This window comes from Zonotrichia albicollis, chromosome 1 (assembly GCF_047830755.1).
Source record: "Zonotrichia albicollis isolate bZonAlb1 chromosome 1, bZonAlb1.hap1, whole genome shotgun sequence".
NCBI classification, from domain to species: domain Eukaryota; kingdom Metazoa; phylum Chordata; class Aves; order Passeriformes; family Passerellidae; genus Zonotrichia; species Zonotrichia albicollis.
In genome coordinates, this window is record NC_133819.1 from 154,930,436 (window position 1) to 154,949,198 (window position 18,763).

The following is an 18,763-nucleotide window of genomic DNA, read 5'->3' on the forward strand; positions in this document are numbered from 1 at the left end:
ATTTTTCTCTCCCTTCCAACCCATTTTTGTCTTTTCCGACCCATTTTGGACGGTTCCAATCCAATCCCATTCGCTCACCACCAACTTTTGTCATTTCCAACCCATTTTCATCACTTCCAACCCATTTTTGATGTTCCAAGCCAATCCCATTCACTCACCATCAACTTTTGTCGCTTCCAACCCATTTCTTGTCCCTTTCAAGCCATTTTTTTGTCTTTTCCAACCCATTTTTACCAATTTCCACCCATTTTTGATGTTCCAAGCCAATCCCATTCACTCCCCACCAATTTTTTTTTGCTTTCCCACCAACTTTTGTCTCTTCCAACCCATTTTTGTCTCTTCCAACCCATTTTTGATGCTTCCAACCCAACTCCATTCGCTCACCACCAACTTTCACCTCTTCCAACCCATTTTCACCAATTCCAACCCATTTTTGATGGTTCCAAGCCAATCCCATTGGCTCACCACCAATTTTTGCCACTTTAAACCAATTTTTGTAATTTCCAACCCATTTTTGTCGGTTCCAACCCAACTCCATTCGCTCACCCCCACCTTTTTTCCCTTTCCACCCCATTTTCCGCCGCTTTCCCACCATTTTTTTCCCTCTTTTCCAACCCATTCTCGACCATTTCAACTCCGTCTCTTTAATGCTCCCGCCGCCTCCGACAACGCCGCGTCCGACAACGCCGCCGCCATCGCTCCAACTCTTCCTCCTCCTCCTCTTCCTCCCCCTCCCCAAAACAAACCCCCCTCCCACCCACCCACCCCCGGGGCAAAAAAAAAACCCAAAGTCACGTTGTTTTTATTATTTTTGGATCTGGAATATAAAAAGGCGCAGGTTGATGTTCTTGGCCGCCAGCAGTTTGTTGCACTCCACCGAGTCGACGATGGGCAGCGCCATGTAGTCGGTCTCGTTGCTCTCGTTGCTGAAGACGAAGTGGTAGATGACCGGGTTGATCTTGACGTCGTCGTAGGGCCCCTCGAGGAGGAGGAAGGAGCACTCCATGGGCGAGTTGACCTTGCTCTTGAGGATCAGCTGGAAGCTCAGCGTGCGCTTGCACGACAGGTTGGGGTTGCGCTCCGAGTCGTTGACGCGCGCCTTCAGCACCCACGTCTGGTTGAGCACCGTCAGGCGCGGCGTCTCGTAGTACAGGCGCGTGATGAAGTCGTCCGTGCGGTACGGGCGGAACTGAACCTCTGCGAAATGGGGGAAAATAAAAAAAAATGGAATTAAGTTGGAAACAGGCTGGGAATAATGCTGGGATAGAGCAGGAGCTGCCATTGAATTCATATGGAATCATGGAGGTCTTAGAAGGTTTCAGGAACCACCATCGGATGTCAGAAGGATTCACCAGGATCCTACAAAAGCCCTGGAATTACCACCAGATCCTAACTGGGTTCACCAGAATACTTCATAATTCCCCAAATTCTCATCAGATCCTGAAAGGATTCACCAGGATCCTACAAAATTCACAAAACTCTTATCAGACCTTAAAAGGATTCACCAGGATCCTACAAAAGTTCTGGCATCATCAACAGATCCTAACAGGGTTCACCATTTTCCTACAGAAATCCCAGTCCATCCCAGTCCATCCCAGTCCATCCCAGTCCCTCCCAGTCCATCCCAGTCCATCCCAGTCCATCCCAGTCCATCCCAGGGCACTGTCTCGTAGTACAGGCGCGTGATGAAGTCGTCCGTGCGGTACGGGCGGAACTGAACCTCTGGGAAAGATGGGAAAATAGAAAAAAATGGAATTAAATAGGAAAAGGGTTGGGAATAACGTTGGGATAGGGCAGGAGTTGTCGCTGAATTTCTACAGATTTATCGGGGTCATGGAAGGTTCCAGGAGCCACCATCAGATCCTACAAGAATTGACTTCCATCTCGCAAAATTCCTGAAATTATCAATGGATTCCAACAGGGTTCATCAAGATCCCACAAAATTCCTGGAATTCTCATCAGCTCCTAACTGGATTCACCATGGATCCCATCAGGATTCACCAGGACCTTACAAATAATTCCTGGAATTATCACGGCATCCCACAAGAATTCACCATTGTCCTACAAAATTCCTGGAATCATCACCAGATCCTAACAGGGTTCACCATTGTCCTACAGAAATCCCAGTCCATCCCAGTCCATCCCAGTCCATCCCAGTCCATCCCAGTCCCATCCCAGTCCATCCCAGTCCGTCCCAGTCCATCCCAGTCCATCCCAGTCCATCCCAGTCCATCCCAGTCCCATCCCAGTCCATCCCAGTCCATCCCAGTCCATCCCAGTCCATCCCAGTCCCATCCCAGTCCGTCCCAGTCCATCCCAGTCCCTCCCAGTCCATCCCAGTCCATCCCAGTCCATCCCAGTCCCATCCCAGTCCATCCCAGTCCATCCCAGTCCATCCCAGTCCATCCCAGTCCCATCCCAGTCCGTCCCAGTCCATCCCAGTCCCTCCCAGTCCCTCCCAGTCCATCCCAGTCCATCCCAGTCCCATCCCAGTCCATCCCAGTCCCTCCCAGTCCATCCCAGTCCGTCCCAGTCCATCCCAGTCCCATCCCAGTCCATCCCAGTCCATCCCAGTCCATCCCAGTCCCTCCCAGTCCATCCCAGTCCATCCCAGTCCATCCCAGTCCATCCCAGTCCATCCAGGCAGAACTGAACCTCTGGGAATGGGGGAAAAGGTGGAAAAAAATTGGGATGAGATGGGAAAAAGGTTGGGATAGGGCAGGAATTGTTGCTGAATTCCTACGGATTCATCAAGATCTTAGAAAGTTCCAGAAAGCACCCTCGGATCCCAATAAAGTTCACCAGAATCCTACAAAATTCCTGGAATTCTCACTGGATCCCAACAGGATTCACCGTTATCCTACAGAATTCCCAAAATTCTCATCAAATCCCAAAAGGATTCACTGTTATCCCACAGAATTCCCAAAATTATCGCTGGATCCCCTCAGGAGTTACCAGGATCCTACAAAATCCCCGGAATTGTCAGATTCACCGTTATCCTACAAAATTCCCAAATTTAACATCAGATCCCAAAAGGATTCACCATTATCCTACAGAATTCCCAAAATTATTATTGGATCCTACAAGGATTCACCGTTATCCTAAAGAAATCCCAAAATTCCCATCTGATCCCAAAAGGATTCCCCAGGATCCCACAAAATTCCCAAAATTCCCATCTGACCCCAATGGGATTCAGGATCCTACAAAATTCCCGGAATTATCAATGGATCCCACAAGGATTCACCTGGATCCTGCAAAATTCCCAGAACGATCGTTGGATCCTAAAAAGATTCCCCAGGATCCGACAGAATTCCCGAAATTCTGATTGGATCCCAAAAGGATTCACCATTATCCCACAAAATTCCCAAAATTGTCACTGCATCCCGTCAAGAGTTACCAGGATGCTACAAAATTCCCAAAATTCCCATCAGATCCCAGAAGGATTCCCCAGGATCCTACAAAATCCCAGAAATTGTCACCGCATCCTACAGGGATTCACCCGGATCCCGCAGAATTCCCAAGTTTATCCCAAGTTTCCAAGCGGCTTCATCAGGATCCGACAGAATTCCCGGAATTGTCAATGGATCCCAAAAGGATTCACCGTTATCCCACAAAATTCCCCAAATTATCAACAGATCCTGAGAGGATTCATCATTATCCTATAAAATTCCCAAATTTATCATCAGATCCCAAAAGGATTCACTGTTATCCTACAAAATTCCCAAATTTATCCTCAGATCCCAAAAGGATTCACCGTTATCCCACAGAATTCCCAAAATTATCGCTGGATCCCCTCAAGGGTTACCAGGATCCTACAAAATCCCCGGAATTATCAGATTTATCGTTATCCTACAAAATTCCCAAAATTATCATCAGATCCCAAAAGGATTCACCGTTATCCTACAGAATTCCCAAAATTATTATGGGATTCTACGAGGATTCACCATTATCCTAAAGAAATCCCAAAATTCCCATCTGATCCCAAAAGGATTCCCCAGGATCCCACAAAATTCCCAAAATTCCCATCAGATCCCAATGGGATTCAGGATCCCACAAAACTCCCGGAATTTTCAATGGATCCCAAGAGGACTCATCGTTATCCCACAAAATTCCCCAAATTATCAACAGATCCTGAGAGGATTCATCGTTATCCTACAAAATTCCCAAAATTATCTCTGGACCCTGATGGGATTCACCAAGATCCTACAAAATTCCCAAATTTATCCTCAGATCCCAAAAGGATTCACTGTTATCCCACAGAATTCCCAAAATTATCGCTGGATCCCCTCAAGAGTTACCAGGATCCTACAAAATCCCCGGAATTATCAGATTTACCGATATCCTACAAAATTCCCAAATTTATCATCAGATCCCAAAAGGATTCCCCATTATCCTACAAAATTCCCAAAATTATTATTGGATCCTACAAGGATTCACCGTTATCCTAAAGAAATCCCAAAATTCTCATCCGATCCCAAAAGGATTCCCCAGGATCCCACAAAATTCCCAAAATTCCCATCTGACCCCAATGGGATTCAGGATCCTACAAAATTCCCGGAATTATCAATGGACCCCAACAGGACTCACCGTTATCCTACAGAATTCCCAAAATTTTCACCAGATCTCAAAAGGGTTCACCTGGATCCCACAAAAATCTTCTGAGAACCTCCAGGAACCTCCTGAAGACCCCATAAAACCTTCTGGAAACCATGGAGAACCTTCTGGAAACCATGGAGAACCTTCTGGAATCCATGGAGAACCTTCTGGAATCCATCAAGAACCCTTGGAGAACCCCATAAAACCTTCTGAAAACCATGAATAACCTTCTGAAGGACCCATAAAACCTTCTGAAAACCATGGAGAACCCTTGGAGAACCCCATAAAACCTTCTGGAATCCATAGGGAACCTTCTGAAGGCCCCACAAAACCTTCTAGAATCCATGGAGAACCTTCAAAAGACCCCATAAAACCTTCTCAAAACCATGGAAAACCTTCAGGAGACCCCATAAAACCTTCTGGAATCCATGGAGAACCTTCTGAAGGCCCCATAAAACCTTCTGGAATCCACGGAGAACCCTTGGAGAACCCCATAAAACCTTCTGAAAACCTCAAGAGACCTTCAGAAAACTCCATAAAACCTTCTGGAATCCATGGAGAACCCTTGGAGAACCCTATAAAACCTTCTGAAAACCTCGAGGAAACTTCTGAAGAAGCCATAAAACCTTCTGGAATCCATGGAGAACCTTCTGGAAACCATGGAGAACCTTCTGGAATCCATCAAGAACCCTTGGAGAACCCATAAAACCTTCTGAAAACCATGAATAACCTCTGAAGGACCCATAAAACCTTCTGAAAACCATGGAGAACCCTTGGAGAACCCCATAAAACCTTCTGGAATCCATAGGGAACCTTCTGAAGGCCCCACAAAACCTTCTGGAATCCATGGAGAACCTTCAAAAGACCCCATAAAACCTTCTCAAAACCATGGAAAACCTTCAGGAGACCCCATAAAACCTTCTGGAATCCATGGAGAACCTTCTGAAGGCCCCATAAAACCTTCTGGAAACCATCGAGAACCCGTGGAGAACCCCATAAAACCTTCTAAAAACCGTGGACAATTCTTGAAGAACCCAAAACAACCTCCTGCAAACCATGGAGAACCTTCAGCAAACCTCATAAAACCTTCTGAGAACCTCTAGGAACCTCCTGGAAACCCCAAAAAACCTTCTGGAAACCATCGAAAACCCTTGAAGAACTCCATAAAACCTTCTAAGAACTTCAGGAAATCTTCATAAAACTCCATAAAACCTTCTGGAATCCATGGAGAACCTTTGGAGAACCCATAAAGCCTTCTGAGGACCTCAGGGAACCTTCTGAAGGCCCCATAAAACCTTCTGGAAACCATGGAAAACCCTTGGAGAACCTCATAAAACCTTCTGAAAACCGTGGAAAATTCTTGAAGAACCCAAAACAACCTTCTAGAAACCATAGAGAACCTTTGGAAAACCCCATAAAACCTCCTGAGAACCTCAAGGAACCTTCTGAAGACCTCATAAAACCTTCTGGAAACCATTGAGAGCCTTCTGAAGGCCCCATAAAATCTTCTGAGAACCTCAAGGAACCTTCTGGAAACCCCATAAAACCTCCTGAGAACCTCAAGACACCTTCAGGAGAACCCATAAAACCTTCAGAAATCCATGGAGGAAGTTTAGAAGACCCCACAAAACCTTCTGAGGACCTCAAGGAACCTTCTAAAGAACCCACAAAACCTTCTCAAAACCATGGAGAAGCTTCTGAAGACCCCATAAAACCTTCTGAGAACCTCTAGGAACCTTCTGAAGGCCCTATGAAACCTTCTGGAAACCATGGAGGACCCTTGAAGAACCCCATAAAACCTCCTGAGAACCTCATAAGACCTTTAGAAGACTCCATAAAACTTTCTGGAAACCATGGAGAATCTTCTGAAGGCCCCATAAAACCTTCTGGAAACCATGAAAAACCCTTGGAGACCCTCATAAAACCTTCTAAAAACCATGGACAATTCTTGAAGAACCCAAAACAACCTTCTGGGAACCATGGAGAACCTTTGGAGAACCCCATAAAACCTTCTGAGAACCTCAAAAGACATTTAGAAGACTCCATAAAACCTTCTGGAATCCATGGCGAACCTTTGGAGGACCCCATAGGACCTTATGAAGACCCCACAACACCACCTGCAAACCATGGAGAACCTTCTGAAGACCCCATAAAACCTTCTGGAATCCATGAAAAACCTTTAGAAGAACTCCATAAAACCTTCTGGAAACCATGGAGAACCTTCTGAAGGCCCCATAAAACCTTCTGGAATCCACGGAGAACCCTTGGAGAACCCCACAAAACCTTCTAAAAACCGTGGACAATTCTTGAAGAACCCAAAACAACCTTCTGGAACCCATGGAGAACCTTTGGAGGACCCCATAAGACCTTATAATGACCCCACAAAACCACCTGCAAACCATGGAGAACCTTCAGAAAACCTCATAAAACCTTCTGGGATCCATGAAAAACCTTTAGAAGAACTCCATAAAACCTTCTAGAAACCATGGAGAACCTTCTGAGGGCCCCATAAAAGCTTCTGGAATCCATGGAGAACCCTTGGAGAACCCCATAAAACCTTCTAAAAACCGTGGACAATTCTTGAAGAACCCAAAACAACCTCCTGCAAACCATGGAGAACCTTTGGAGAACCCCATAAAACCTTCTGAGAACCTCAAGAGACCTTCAGAAGACTCCATAAAACCTTCTGAAAACCACATAAAACCCTTGGAGAACCTCATAAAACCTTCTAAAAACTACAAGAAACTTTCAGGAAACTCCATAAAACCTTCTGGAAACCATGGAGAACCTTTGGAGAACCCCATAAAATCTTCTGGAAACCATGGAAAAGCATTGGAGAACCCCATAAGACCATCTGAAGACCCCATAAATCCTTCTGCAAACCCCATAAAACCTTCTGAAAACCATGGAAAGCCCTTGAAGGACCCCATAAAACCTCCTGAGAACCTCAAGGAACCTTCTGAAAAACCCATGAAACCTTCTGCAAACCATGGAGAACCTTTGGAGAACCCAATAAAACCTTCTGAGAACCTCAAGAGACCTTCAGAAGACTCCATAAAACCTTCTAAAAACCACAGAAAACCCTTGGAGAACCTCATAAAACCTTCTAAGAACTTCAAGGAGCTTTCAGAAAACTCCTTAAAACTTTCTGGAAACCATGGAGAACCTTTGGAGGACCCCATAAAACCTCCTGGAGTCCCCATAAAATCTTCTGGAAACCATGGAAAAGCATTGGAGAACCCCATAAGACCATCCGAAGACCCCATAAATCTTTCTGGAAACCCCATAAAACTTTCTGGAAACCATAGAAAGCCCTTGGAGGACCCCATAAAACCTCCTAAGAACCTCAAGAAACCTTCTGAAGACCTCATAAAACCTTCCGGAAACCATGGAGAACCTTTGGAGAACCCCATAAAACCTTCTCAAAAACCCATAAAACCCTTGAAGAACCCCATAAAATCTTCTGAGAACTTCAAGGAACCTTCTGAAGACGCCATAAAATCTTCTGGAAACCATGGAGAACCTTCTGAAGACCTCATAAAACCTTTTTAAAAACCATGGAGATCCTTTACAAAACTCCATAAAACCTACTGAAATTCATGCAGAACCTTCAGAAGACCCCATAAAACCTTCACAGAACTCCATAAAACGTTCTGAGAACCTCTGAAGACTCCATAAAACCTTCTGGAAACCATGGACAACCCTTGAAGAACTCCATAAAACCTCCTGAGAACCTCATGACACCTTCAGAAAACCTCATAAAACCTTCTGGAAACTTTAAGAAACCTTCTGAAGACCCCATAAAACCTTCTCAGAACCATGGAGAACCTTCAGAAGACCCCATAAAACCTCCTGGAAACCATGGAGAACCTTTGGAGAACCTGATAAAACCTTCTTGAAATCCCATAAAACCCTTGAAGAACCCCGTAAAATCTTCTGAGAACTTCAAGGAACCTTCTGAAGACCCCATAAAACCACCTCAAAACCATGGAGAACCTTCAGAAGACTCCATAAAACCACCTGCAAACCATGGAGATCCTTCAGAAAACTCCATAAAACCTTCTGAAATTCATGCAGAACCTTCAGAAGACCCCATAAAACCTTCACAGAACTCCATAAAACGTTCTGAGAACCTCAAGGAACCTTCTGAAGACCCCATGAAACCTTCTGGAAACCATGGAGAACCTTTCGGAGAACTTTATAAAACCTTCTCAAAGCCATGGAAAACCCTTGAAGAACGCCACAAAATCTTCTGGAAACCATGGAGGACCTTCAGAAGACCCCATTTAACCTTCTGAAAACTATGGAGAATATTTAGGAGAACCCAATAAAACCTTCTTGAAATCCCGTAAAACCCTTGAAGAACCCCATAAAACCCTCTGAGAACCTCAAGGAACCTTCTGAAGACCCTACAAAGCCTTCTGGAAACCATGGACAACCTTCAGAAGACTCCATAAAACCTTCTCAAAACCATGGAGAACCTTCAAAAGACCCCATAAAACCTCCAGAAAACCATGGATAACCTTCAGAAGACCCCATAAAACCTTCTCAAAACCATGGAGAACCTTTAGAAGACCCCACAAAACCTTCTGAAATTCATGCAGAACCTTCAGAAGACCCCATAAAACCTTCTCAAAACCATGGAGAACGTTTAGAAGACCCCATAAAACCTTCTGGAAACCATGGAGAATCTTCAGAAGACGCCATAAAACCTTCTCAAAACCATGGAGAACCTTTGGAAGACTCCATAAAACCTTCTGGAAACCATGGAGAACCTTTAGAAGACCCCATAAAACCTTCTCAAAACCATGGAGAACCTTTAGAAGACACCATAAAACCTTCTAGAAACCATGGAGAACATTTAGAAGACTCCATAAAACCTTCTGAAAACCATGGAGAACATTTGGAGAACCCAATAAGAACTTCTCGAAATCCCATAAAACCCTTGAAGAACCCCATAAAACCCTCTGAGAACCTCAAGGACTTTTCAGAAGACCCCATAAAACCTTCTGGAAACCATGGAGAACCTTCAGAAGACCCCATAAAACCACCTGCAAACCATGGAGATCCTTCTGAAGACCCCATAAAAACTTCTCAAAACCATGGAGAACCTTCAGAAGACTCCATAAAAAGTTTAGAAAACCATGGAGAACCTTCAGAAGACCCCATAAAACCTTCTCAAAACCATGGACAACCTTCAGAAGACTCCATAAAACCTTCTGGAAACCATGGACAACCTTCAGAAGACTCCATAAAACCTTCTCAAAACCATGGAGAACGTTCAGAAGACCCCAAAAAACCTTCTGGAAACCATGGAGAACCTTCAGAAAACTCCATAAAACCTTCTCAAAACCATGGAGAACCTTTAGAAGACCTCATAAAACCTTCTCAAAACCATGGAGAACCTTCAAAAGACCCCATAAAACCTTCTAAAAACCATGGAGAACCTTTTGAAGACCCGATAAAACCTTCTCAAAACCATAGAGATTCTTTAAGATACTCCATAAAACCTTCTGAAATTCATGGAGAACCTTCAGAAGACTCCATAAAACCTCCAGAAAACCATGGAGAACCTTCAGAAGACCCCATAAAACCTTCTAAAAACCATGGACAACCTTCAGAAGACCCCAGAAAACCTTCTCAAAACCATGGAGAACCTTCAGAAGACCCCATAAAACCTCCAGAAAACCATAGAGAACCTTCAGAAGACTCCATAAAACCTTCTCAAAACCATGGAGAATCTTCAGAAGACCCCATAAGACCTTCTCAAAACCATGGAGATCCTTCAGAAGACCCCATAAAACCTTCTCAAACCATGGAGAACCTTCAGAAGACCCCATAAAACCTTCTCAAAACCATGGAGAACCTTCAGAAGACTCCATAAAACCTTCTCAAAACCATGGAGAATCTTTAGAAGACTCCATAAAACCTTCTGAAAACCTCAAGGAACCTTCTAAAGACCCCATAAAACCACCTGCAAACCATGGAGAACCTTTAGAAGACTTTATAAAACCTTCTGGAAACCATGGACAACCTTCAGAAGACCCCATAAAACCTTCTGAAATCCATGGAGAACCTTCAGAAGACCCCATAAAACCTTCTCAAAACCATGGAGAACCTTCAGAAGACCCCATAAATTCTTCTGGAAACCATGGAGAACCTTCAGAAGACTCCATAAAACCTTCTGAAAACCTCAAAGAACCTTCAAAAGATTCCATAAAACCTTCAGAAAACCCCATAAAACCTTCTGGAAACCATGGAGAACCTTCAGAAGACTCCATAAAACCTTCTGAAAACCTCAAAGAACCTTCTGAAGACCCCATAAAACCTTCTGAAATCCATGGAGGACCTTCAGAAGACCCCATAAAACCTCCAAAAAACCCCATAAATTTTGGGAATTTCATGGAATTCTCTGGAATTGTGGTGGCCCCGTACCGGTGTAGCCGATCTTCTCGAAGCTGAGCAGGCTGAAGATGCTGTTGTAGAGCTGCATCTCCTTCTTGCGCGTTTGGTCCATCTCGTCCAGGATGTCCATGAGCTCGTTGCCCGTCTTGGTGGGGTGCGAGCACTCGGCCTCGTGCACCGACAGCTCGTGGAAGGGGCCCTGCCAGGGACACCCGATGCGCTTGTACTTGCACTGCGTCACCCTGCGGAGAGAAGAGGACATCTGGGGACATCTGGGGACATCTGGTGGGATTCTGGGGAGATTTGGTGTAGAAATGGTCCAAGAGCTCAAAAAAGCCCCAGAAATCCCTAAAAATCCAGGCAGGACCATTGCCAGCCCTCAGTGGTGCTCACAGTGCTGCTGGTGGGGCTCCAAGGAAGATCTCAAGAAGTTTGGGATGTCCCACCATCCAAAAACCACCAAAAACACCTCAAAACCACCCCAGACCACCACGAATCCACCAAAAGCCACCTCGAGACCCCAAAACACCTCAAAAAAATCCCACACATCCTTCTGCTGCTGATCCAATGATGTTCTCAAGAACTTTGAGGTGTCCCACCATCCCAAAACCACCAAAAATACCTCGAAACCACCAAAAACCACCTGGAATCCACCAAAAACCACCTCGAGACCCCAAAATACTTCAAAAAATCCTTGACATCTTTCTGGTGGTGCTCCAAAGAAGATCTCAAGAAGTTTGGGATGTCCCACCATCCCAAAACCACCAAAAACACCTCAGAACCACCAAAAACCACCACGAATCCACCAAAAACCACCTCGAGACCCCAAAATATCTCAAAAATATCCCACACATTCTTCTGGTGCTGCTCCAAGGAAGATCTCAAGAACTTTGAGGTGTCCCACCATCCAAAAACCACCAAAAACACCTCAAAACCACCCCAGACCACCTGGAATCCACCAAAAACCTACCCGAGACCTCATAACACCTCAAAAAATCCCAAAAAAAAATCACAAAAATTCCAAAAAAATCCCTAAAAATTCCAAAAAAATCCCTAAAAATTCTGAAAAAAATCCCAAAAATTCCAAAAAAATTCCCCAAAATTCCCCCAAACGGACCTGTCCTGGCACTTCTCCTTCTGGTGGCACTGCCAGGAAGATCTCAAGAACTTCGAGGTGTCCCACCATCCCAACACCACCAAAAATCCCCTCAAAACCACAAAAAACTGCCCCAGAACCACAGAAAATCCCAGAAAATCCCCAAAAAACCTCCTTCTGTCATGGCACACCTCCTGCTGGTGGCGCTCCAAAGATCTCAAGAACTTTGAGATGTCCCACCACCCTAAAACCACCAAAAATACCTCCAAACCACCCCAAACCACCTGGAATCCACCAAAAGCCACCTCGAGACCTCATAACACCTCAAAAAAATCCCCAAAAAAATTCCAAAAATTCCAAAAAAAATTCCCCAAAATGGACCTGTCCTGGCATTCTGACACTACCTCTGCTGGTGCTCCGAAGAACATCTCAAGAACTTCGAAGTGTCCCACCATCCAAAAACAACCAAAAATACCTCCAAACCACCCCAAACCACCTGGAATCCACCAAAAACCACCTCGAGACCCCAAAATACCTCAAAAAATCCCAAAAAAAATCCCCAAAAAATTCCTAAAAAATTCCAAAAAATTCCAAAAAAATTCCAAAAAAAATTCCTAAAAATTCCAAAAAAATTCAAAAAAAATCCCTAAAAATTCTGAAAAAATTCCCAAAAATTCAAAAAAAATTCCAAAAAAATTCCCCCAAACGGACCTGTCCTGGCACTCCTCCTTCTGGTGGCACTGCCAGGAAGATCTCAAGAACTTCGAGGTGTCCCACCACCCCAAAACCACCAAAAATACCTCCAAACCACCCCAAACCACCTGGAATCCACCAAAAACCACCTCGAGACCTCATAACACCTCAAAAAAATCCCACACATTCTTCTGGTGCTGCTCCAAGGAGGATCTCAAGAACTTTGAGGTGTCCCACCATCCCCAAACCACCAAAAACACCTCAAAACCACCCCAGACCACCACGAATCCACCAAAAGCCACCTCGAGACCCCAAAATACCTCAAAAAAATCCCACACATTCTTCTGGTGCTGCTCCAAGGAGGATCTCAAGAACTTTGAGGTGTCCCACCATCCCCAAACCACCAAAAATACCTCAAAACCACCCCAAACCACCTGGAATTCACCAAAAACCACCTCGAGATCTCATAACACCTCAAAAAATCCCCAAAAAAATCCCTAAAAATTTCAAAAAAAATCCTAAAAATTCCAAAAAAAATTCCAAAAAAATTCCAAAAAAATTCCCCAAATTTCCCCCAAAGGGACCTGTCCTGGCATTCTGACACTACCTCTGATGGTGCTTCAAGGAAGATCTCAAGAACTTTGAGGTGTCCCACCACCCCAAAACCACCAAAAATACCTCGAAACCACCCCAAACCACCTGGAATCCACCAAAAACCACCTCGAGACCTCATAATACCTCAAAAAATCCCCAAAAAAAACCTGAAAAATTCAAAAAAAATTTCTAAAATTTCCCAAAAAATTCCCAAAAATTCCCCCAAACGGACCTGTCCTGGCACTTCTCCTTCTGGTGGCACTGCCAGGAAGATCTCAAGAACTTCGAGGTGTCCCACCACTCCAAAACCACCAAAAATACCTCAAAACCACCCCAAACCACCTGGAATCCACCAAAAACCACCTCGAGATCTCATAACACCTCAAAAAAAACCCAAAAAAATCTCAAAAATTCAAAAAAAATTCCAAAAATAAAAAAAAAAATCCCCAAAATTAAAAAAAAAATCAAAAAAAATTCCAAAAAAATTCCCCCAAACGGACCTGTCCTGGCACTCCTCCTTCTGGTGGCACTGCCAGGAAGAGCTCAAGAACTTTGAGGTGTCCCACCATCCCAAAACCACCAAAAACACCTCGAAACCACCCCAAACCACCTGGAATCCACCAAAAACCACCTCGAGACCTCATAACACCTCAAAAAATCCCAAAAAAAAAATCCAAAAAATTCCAAAAAAAATCCAAAAAATTCCAAAAAAATTCCTAAAAAATCCAAAAAAAATCAGAAAAATTCCAAAAAAATTCCTAAAAATTCCCAAAAATTCCCCAAAATTTCCCCCAAACGGACCTGTCCTGGCACTCCTCCTTCTGGTGGCACTGCCAGGAAGATCTCAAGAACTTCGAGATGTCCCACCACTCCAAAACCACCAAAAATACCTCCAAACCACCCCAAACCACCTGGAATCCACCAAGAGCCACCTCGAGACCCCAAAATACCTCAAAAAATCCTTGACATCTTTGTCATGGTGCTCCAAGGAAGATCTCAAGAACTTCTTGGTGTCCCACCATCCCAAAACCACTTAAACCACCCCAAAACCACCAAAAACAACCCCAAAAACACCAAAAACCAACACAATACCACCCAAACCACCTGGAGACCCCAAAATGTCTCAGAAAAAATCCCCGACGTCCTTCTGATGGTGCTCCAAAGAAAGATCTCAAGAACTTTGAGGAGTCCCACCATCCAGAAACCACCAAAAACCATCAGAAAATACCAAAAAATCCCCAGAAATTCTCAAAAATCCCAGGTAGGACCATTCCCATCCATCACCTATCTTGACATCCTCCTGGTGCTGCTCCAATGAAGATCTCGAGAACTTTGAGGTGTCCCACCATCCCGAAACCACCAAAAATACCTCCAAACCACCCCAAACCACCTGGAATCCACCAAAAACCACCCTGAGACCTCATAACACCTCAAAAAAATAAAAAAAAAAGATATCACAAAAATTCCAAAAAAATACCTAAAAATTCCAAAAAAATTTCTAAAAATTCAAAAAAAATTCCCCAAAATTTCCCCCAAACGGACCTGTCCTGGCACTCCTCCTTCTGGTGGCGCTGCCAGGAAGATCTCAAGAACTTTGAGGTGTCCCACCACCCCAAAACCACCAAAAATCCCCTCAAAACCACAAAAAACTGCCCCAGAACCACAGAAAATCCCCAAAAAACCTCCTTCTGTCATGGCACACCTCCTGCTGGTGGCGCTCCAAAGATCTCAAGAACTTTGAGATGTCCCACCACCCTAAAACCACCAAAAACACCTCAAAACCACCCCAGACCACCTGGAATCAACCAAAAGCCACCTCGAGACCTCATAACACCTCAAAAAATCCCACACATTCTTCTAATGGGGCTCCAAGGAAGATCTCAAGAACTTCGAGGTGTCCCACCATCCCAAAACCACCAAAAATACCTCCAAACCATCCCAAACCACCTGGAATCCACCAAAAACCACCTCGAGACCTCATAACACCTCAAAAAATCCCCCAAAAAATTCCAAAAAATTCCAAAAAAAAATCCCAAAAATTCCAAAAAAATTCCAAAAAAAATTCTAAAAATTCCAAAAAAATTCCCCAAAATTCCCCCAAACGGACCTGTCCTGGCACTCCTCCTTCTGGTGGCGCTCGAGCAGCGAGCGGGGGAACTGGCGGGCGCAGAAGCCGCACTCGGCCGGCAGCTCGCTGACCGCCTTCTCCACGGCCAGGTTGCGGCAGCAGAGGCTCTTGGAGATCTCGCAGCGGCAGTTGGGACACGTGGCCTGCTCCTCCTTCAGCCGCGAGTCCGCCAGCAGGTGGATGAAACACCCCGCGCACATCAGGTGCCCGTTGGTGCACTGGGGACACAAAAAAATGGGAATTTTTTAATATTTTTAGTGGTATTTTTCCATTTAATTTCACATTTTTCACGAATTTTTAATTATAATTTACCCACGTTTGAAATTGAAATTTTTCCCATTCAGTTGCTCGTATTTCTACCCTTTTCAATTTTAAATTTTGGCCCGTTTTTATTCCCCTTTCCCCACCTTTTTAATTGCAATTTTCCCCATATTTAATTCTCAGTTTTACCATTTAATTCCTCATTTTCCCCCCGTTTTTTAATCAGTATTTTTCCCCTATTATTTTTGCAAATTATTCCCATTTTTATGAATTTTCCTCCCTTATTTATCAATATTTTCCCTTATTATTTATTCCAAATATTTCCAATTTATCCTCATTTTCCCCATTATTTCTCCCCAATTTCCCTCTTTTTCCCATTGGAATCCCCCATTGATTCCCATTGATCCCCATTGATTCCCATTGATCCCCATTGATTCCCATTGATTCCCCATTGATCCCCATTCCCCATTGGACTTCTCCATTGATTCCCATTGATTCCCATTGATTCCCATTGTTTCCCAATTCCCATTGATTCCCGATTCCCCATTGATCCCCAATTCCCATTGTCTCCCCATTGATTCCCCATTGGAATTTCCCATTGATCCCCAATTCCTCATTGATTCTCATTGATCCCCCATTGATTCCCCATTGATTCCCAGTTTCCCATTGGAATTCCCCATTTCCCAGCAGTGCATCAAACATCCCGCGCACATCAGGTGCCCGTTGGCGCACTGGGGACGGAAAAAATGGGAATTTTTCAGATTTTTAGGATTTATTTATTCCAAATATTCCCAATTTTCCTCATTTTTCTCTTTTATTTATCAATAACTTCCCCCCATTATTTATCCCAAATATTCTCAATTTCCCCTCATTTGCCCCCTTTATTTGCCAATATTTTCCCTAATTATTTATCCTGAATATTCCAAATTTTTCCTCCTTTTCCCCCATTATTTCTGCTCATTTATCCCCATTTTCCATTGGAATTTCCCATTTATTCCCATTTTTTCCCACTGGAATTCCCCATTGATCCCCCACTGATCCCCAGTTCCTCATTGGAATTCCCCATTGATTCCCAATTCCCCATGGATTCCCCATTGATTCCCATTGATTCCCATGGATTCCCAATTGATTGCCAATTCCCCATTGATTTCCCATTGATTCCCCATTGATTCCCAATTCCCTATTGGAATTCCCCATTGATTCCCCCTTGATTCCCAATACCCGATTGGAATTCCCCATTGATTTCCCATTGATTCCCCATTGGAAATCCCCATTGATTCCCAATTCTCCATAGATCCCCACTTCCCCATTGATTCCCCATTGATTCCCAATTCCCCATTGATTCCCAATTCCCCATTGATTCCCCAATGAGTTCCCATTGATTCCCCATTGACTCTCCATTGATTCCCAATTGCACACTGATTCCCGATTCCCCATTGAGTTCCCATTGATTCCCCATTGAGTTCCCATTGATTCCCCACTGATTCCCCATTGATTTCCCATTGATTCCCCATTGATCCCCATTCCCCATTGGACTTCTCCATTGATTCCCCATTGATTCCCAATTGCACACTGATTCCCAATTCCCCATTGATTCCCCATTGATTGCCCATTGATTCCCATTGTTTCCCAATTCCCCATTGATTCCCATTGATCCCCATTGATTCCCATTGTTTCCCAATTCCCCATTGATTCCCCATTGATTCCCCATTGATTCTTCATTGGAATTCCCCATTGATTCCCCATTGATTCTTCATTGGAATTCCCCATTGATTGCCCATTGATTCCCAATTCCCGTTGGAATTCCCCATTGATCCCCAATTCTCATTGATTCCCCATTGATTCCCCATTGATTGCCCATTGATTGCCCATTCCCCATTGATTTCCCATCGATTCCCCATCGATTCCACATTGATTCCCATTGGTTCCAATTGATTGTCCATTCCCCATTGATTCCCCGTTGATCCCCAATTTCCCATTGGAATTTCCCATGGTTGCACTGGGAAATGAGAAAAAACAGGAATTTTGGTGAATTTTGTTCTGTTGGAATTTGGGGCTGGGTTGGTGGAAGGGAAACTGAGGCACGGGGTGGACATGGTGATGGTGGAACCCAAAAATCCCCATGGAAAAGCTCCATTCTGGGTCTTCAAGGGTTAAATTATTCTGGGAATTATCCTGAAATTTATCTCTCATTTTTCCTGAATATATCTGTAATTAATCCTTAATATTTATCCCTAATATTCCTAATTTATCTGCATTTTCCCACCTTATTTATTCTCATTTTCCATCCTTTTTTCCTCATTTTTTTATTATCAATATTTCCCCCCATTATTTATCCCAAAAATTCCAAATTTTCCCCCATTTTCCTGCGTTATTTTTCAATATTTTCACCCTTTATTTATCCCTAGTATTCTCAATTTATCCTCATTTTCCCACCTTATTTATGAATTTTTTTTCCTATTATTTATCCCAAATATTGCCAATTTATCCCCATTTTCCCACCTTTTTTCTCCTAATTTTCCCCCTTTATTTATCAATACATCCCTTGTAATTTATCCCAAATATTCCAAATTTTTTCTCCCTTTTCTCCCTTATTTATCAATATTTCCCCCAATTATTTATCCCAAATATTCCAAATTTTTTCTCATTTTCCTTCCTTATTTATTTCCATTTTTCCACCACTTTTTCCCATTTTAATCCCTTATTTATCAATATTTCCCCCAATTATTTATCTCAAATATTCCCAATTTTTCCTCATTTTCCTCCCTTATTTATTTCCATTTCCCACCATTCTAAATCCCTTATTTATCAATATTTCCCCAATTATTTATCCCAAATATTCCTATTTTTTCCTCATTTTCCCACCTTTTTTCCTCATTTTAATCCCTAATTTATGAATATTTTTCCCTCTTATTTATCCCAATATTTCCAATTTTTCCTCATTTTCCCCTACTTATTTATCCCAAATATTCCAATTTTTCCCCATTTTC

At 43.5% G+C, this 18,763-nt stretch overlaps 1 protein-coding gene across 2 annotated transcripts in view; it reads right to left on the reverse strand.

The window, feature by feature from the left end:
* Window positions 1–786: 786 nt before the first annotated feature.
* The window catches only part of ZFTRAF1 (zinc finger TRAF-type containing 1), a 29,663-nt gene continuing 11,686 nt past the window's right edge, over window positions 787–18,763 (reverse strand). The window contains exons 2-4 of one of the 2 annotated variants that reach the window (XM_074558553.1): window positions 15,492–15,730; window positions 11,032–11,243; window positions 787–1,197 (exon numbers count right to left, since the gene is read on the reverse strand). In XM_074558553.1, coding sequence (XP_074414654.1) covers window positions 806–1,197; window positions 11,032–11,243; window positions 15,492–15,730 — 843 coding nt within the window. In that variant the 3' untranslated portion in view covers window positions 787–805. Of the gene's footprint in view, window positions 1,198–1,537; window positions 1,723–11,031; window positions 11,244–15,491; window positions 15,731–18,763 lie in introns of those variants that run through there. The other variant, XM_074558557.1, reaches the window with a different exon arrangement.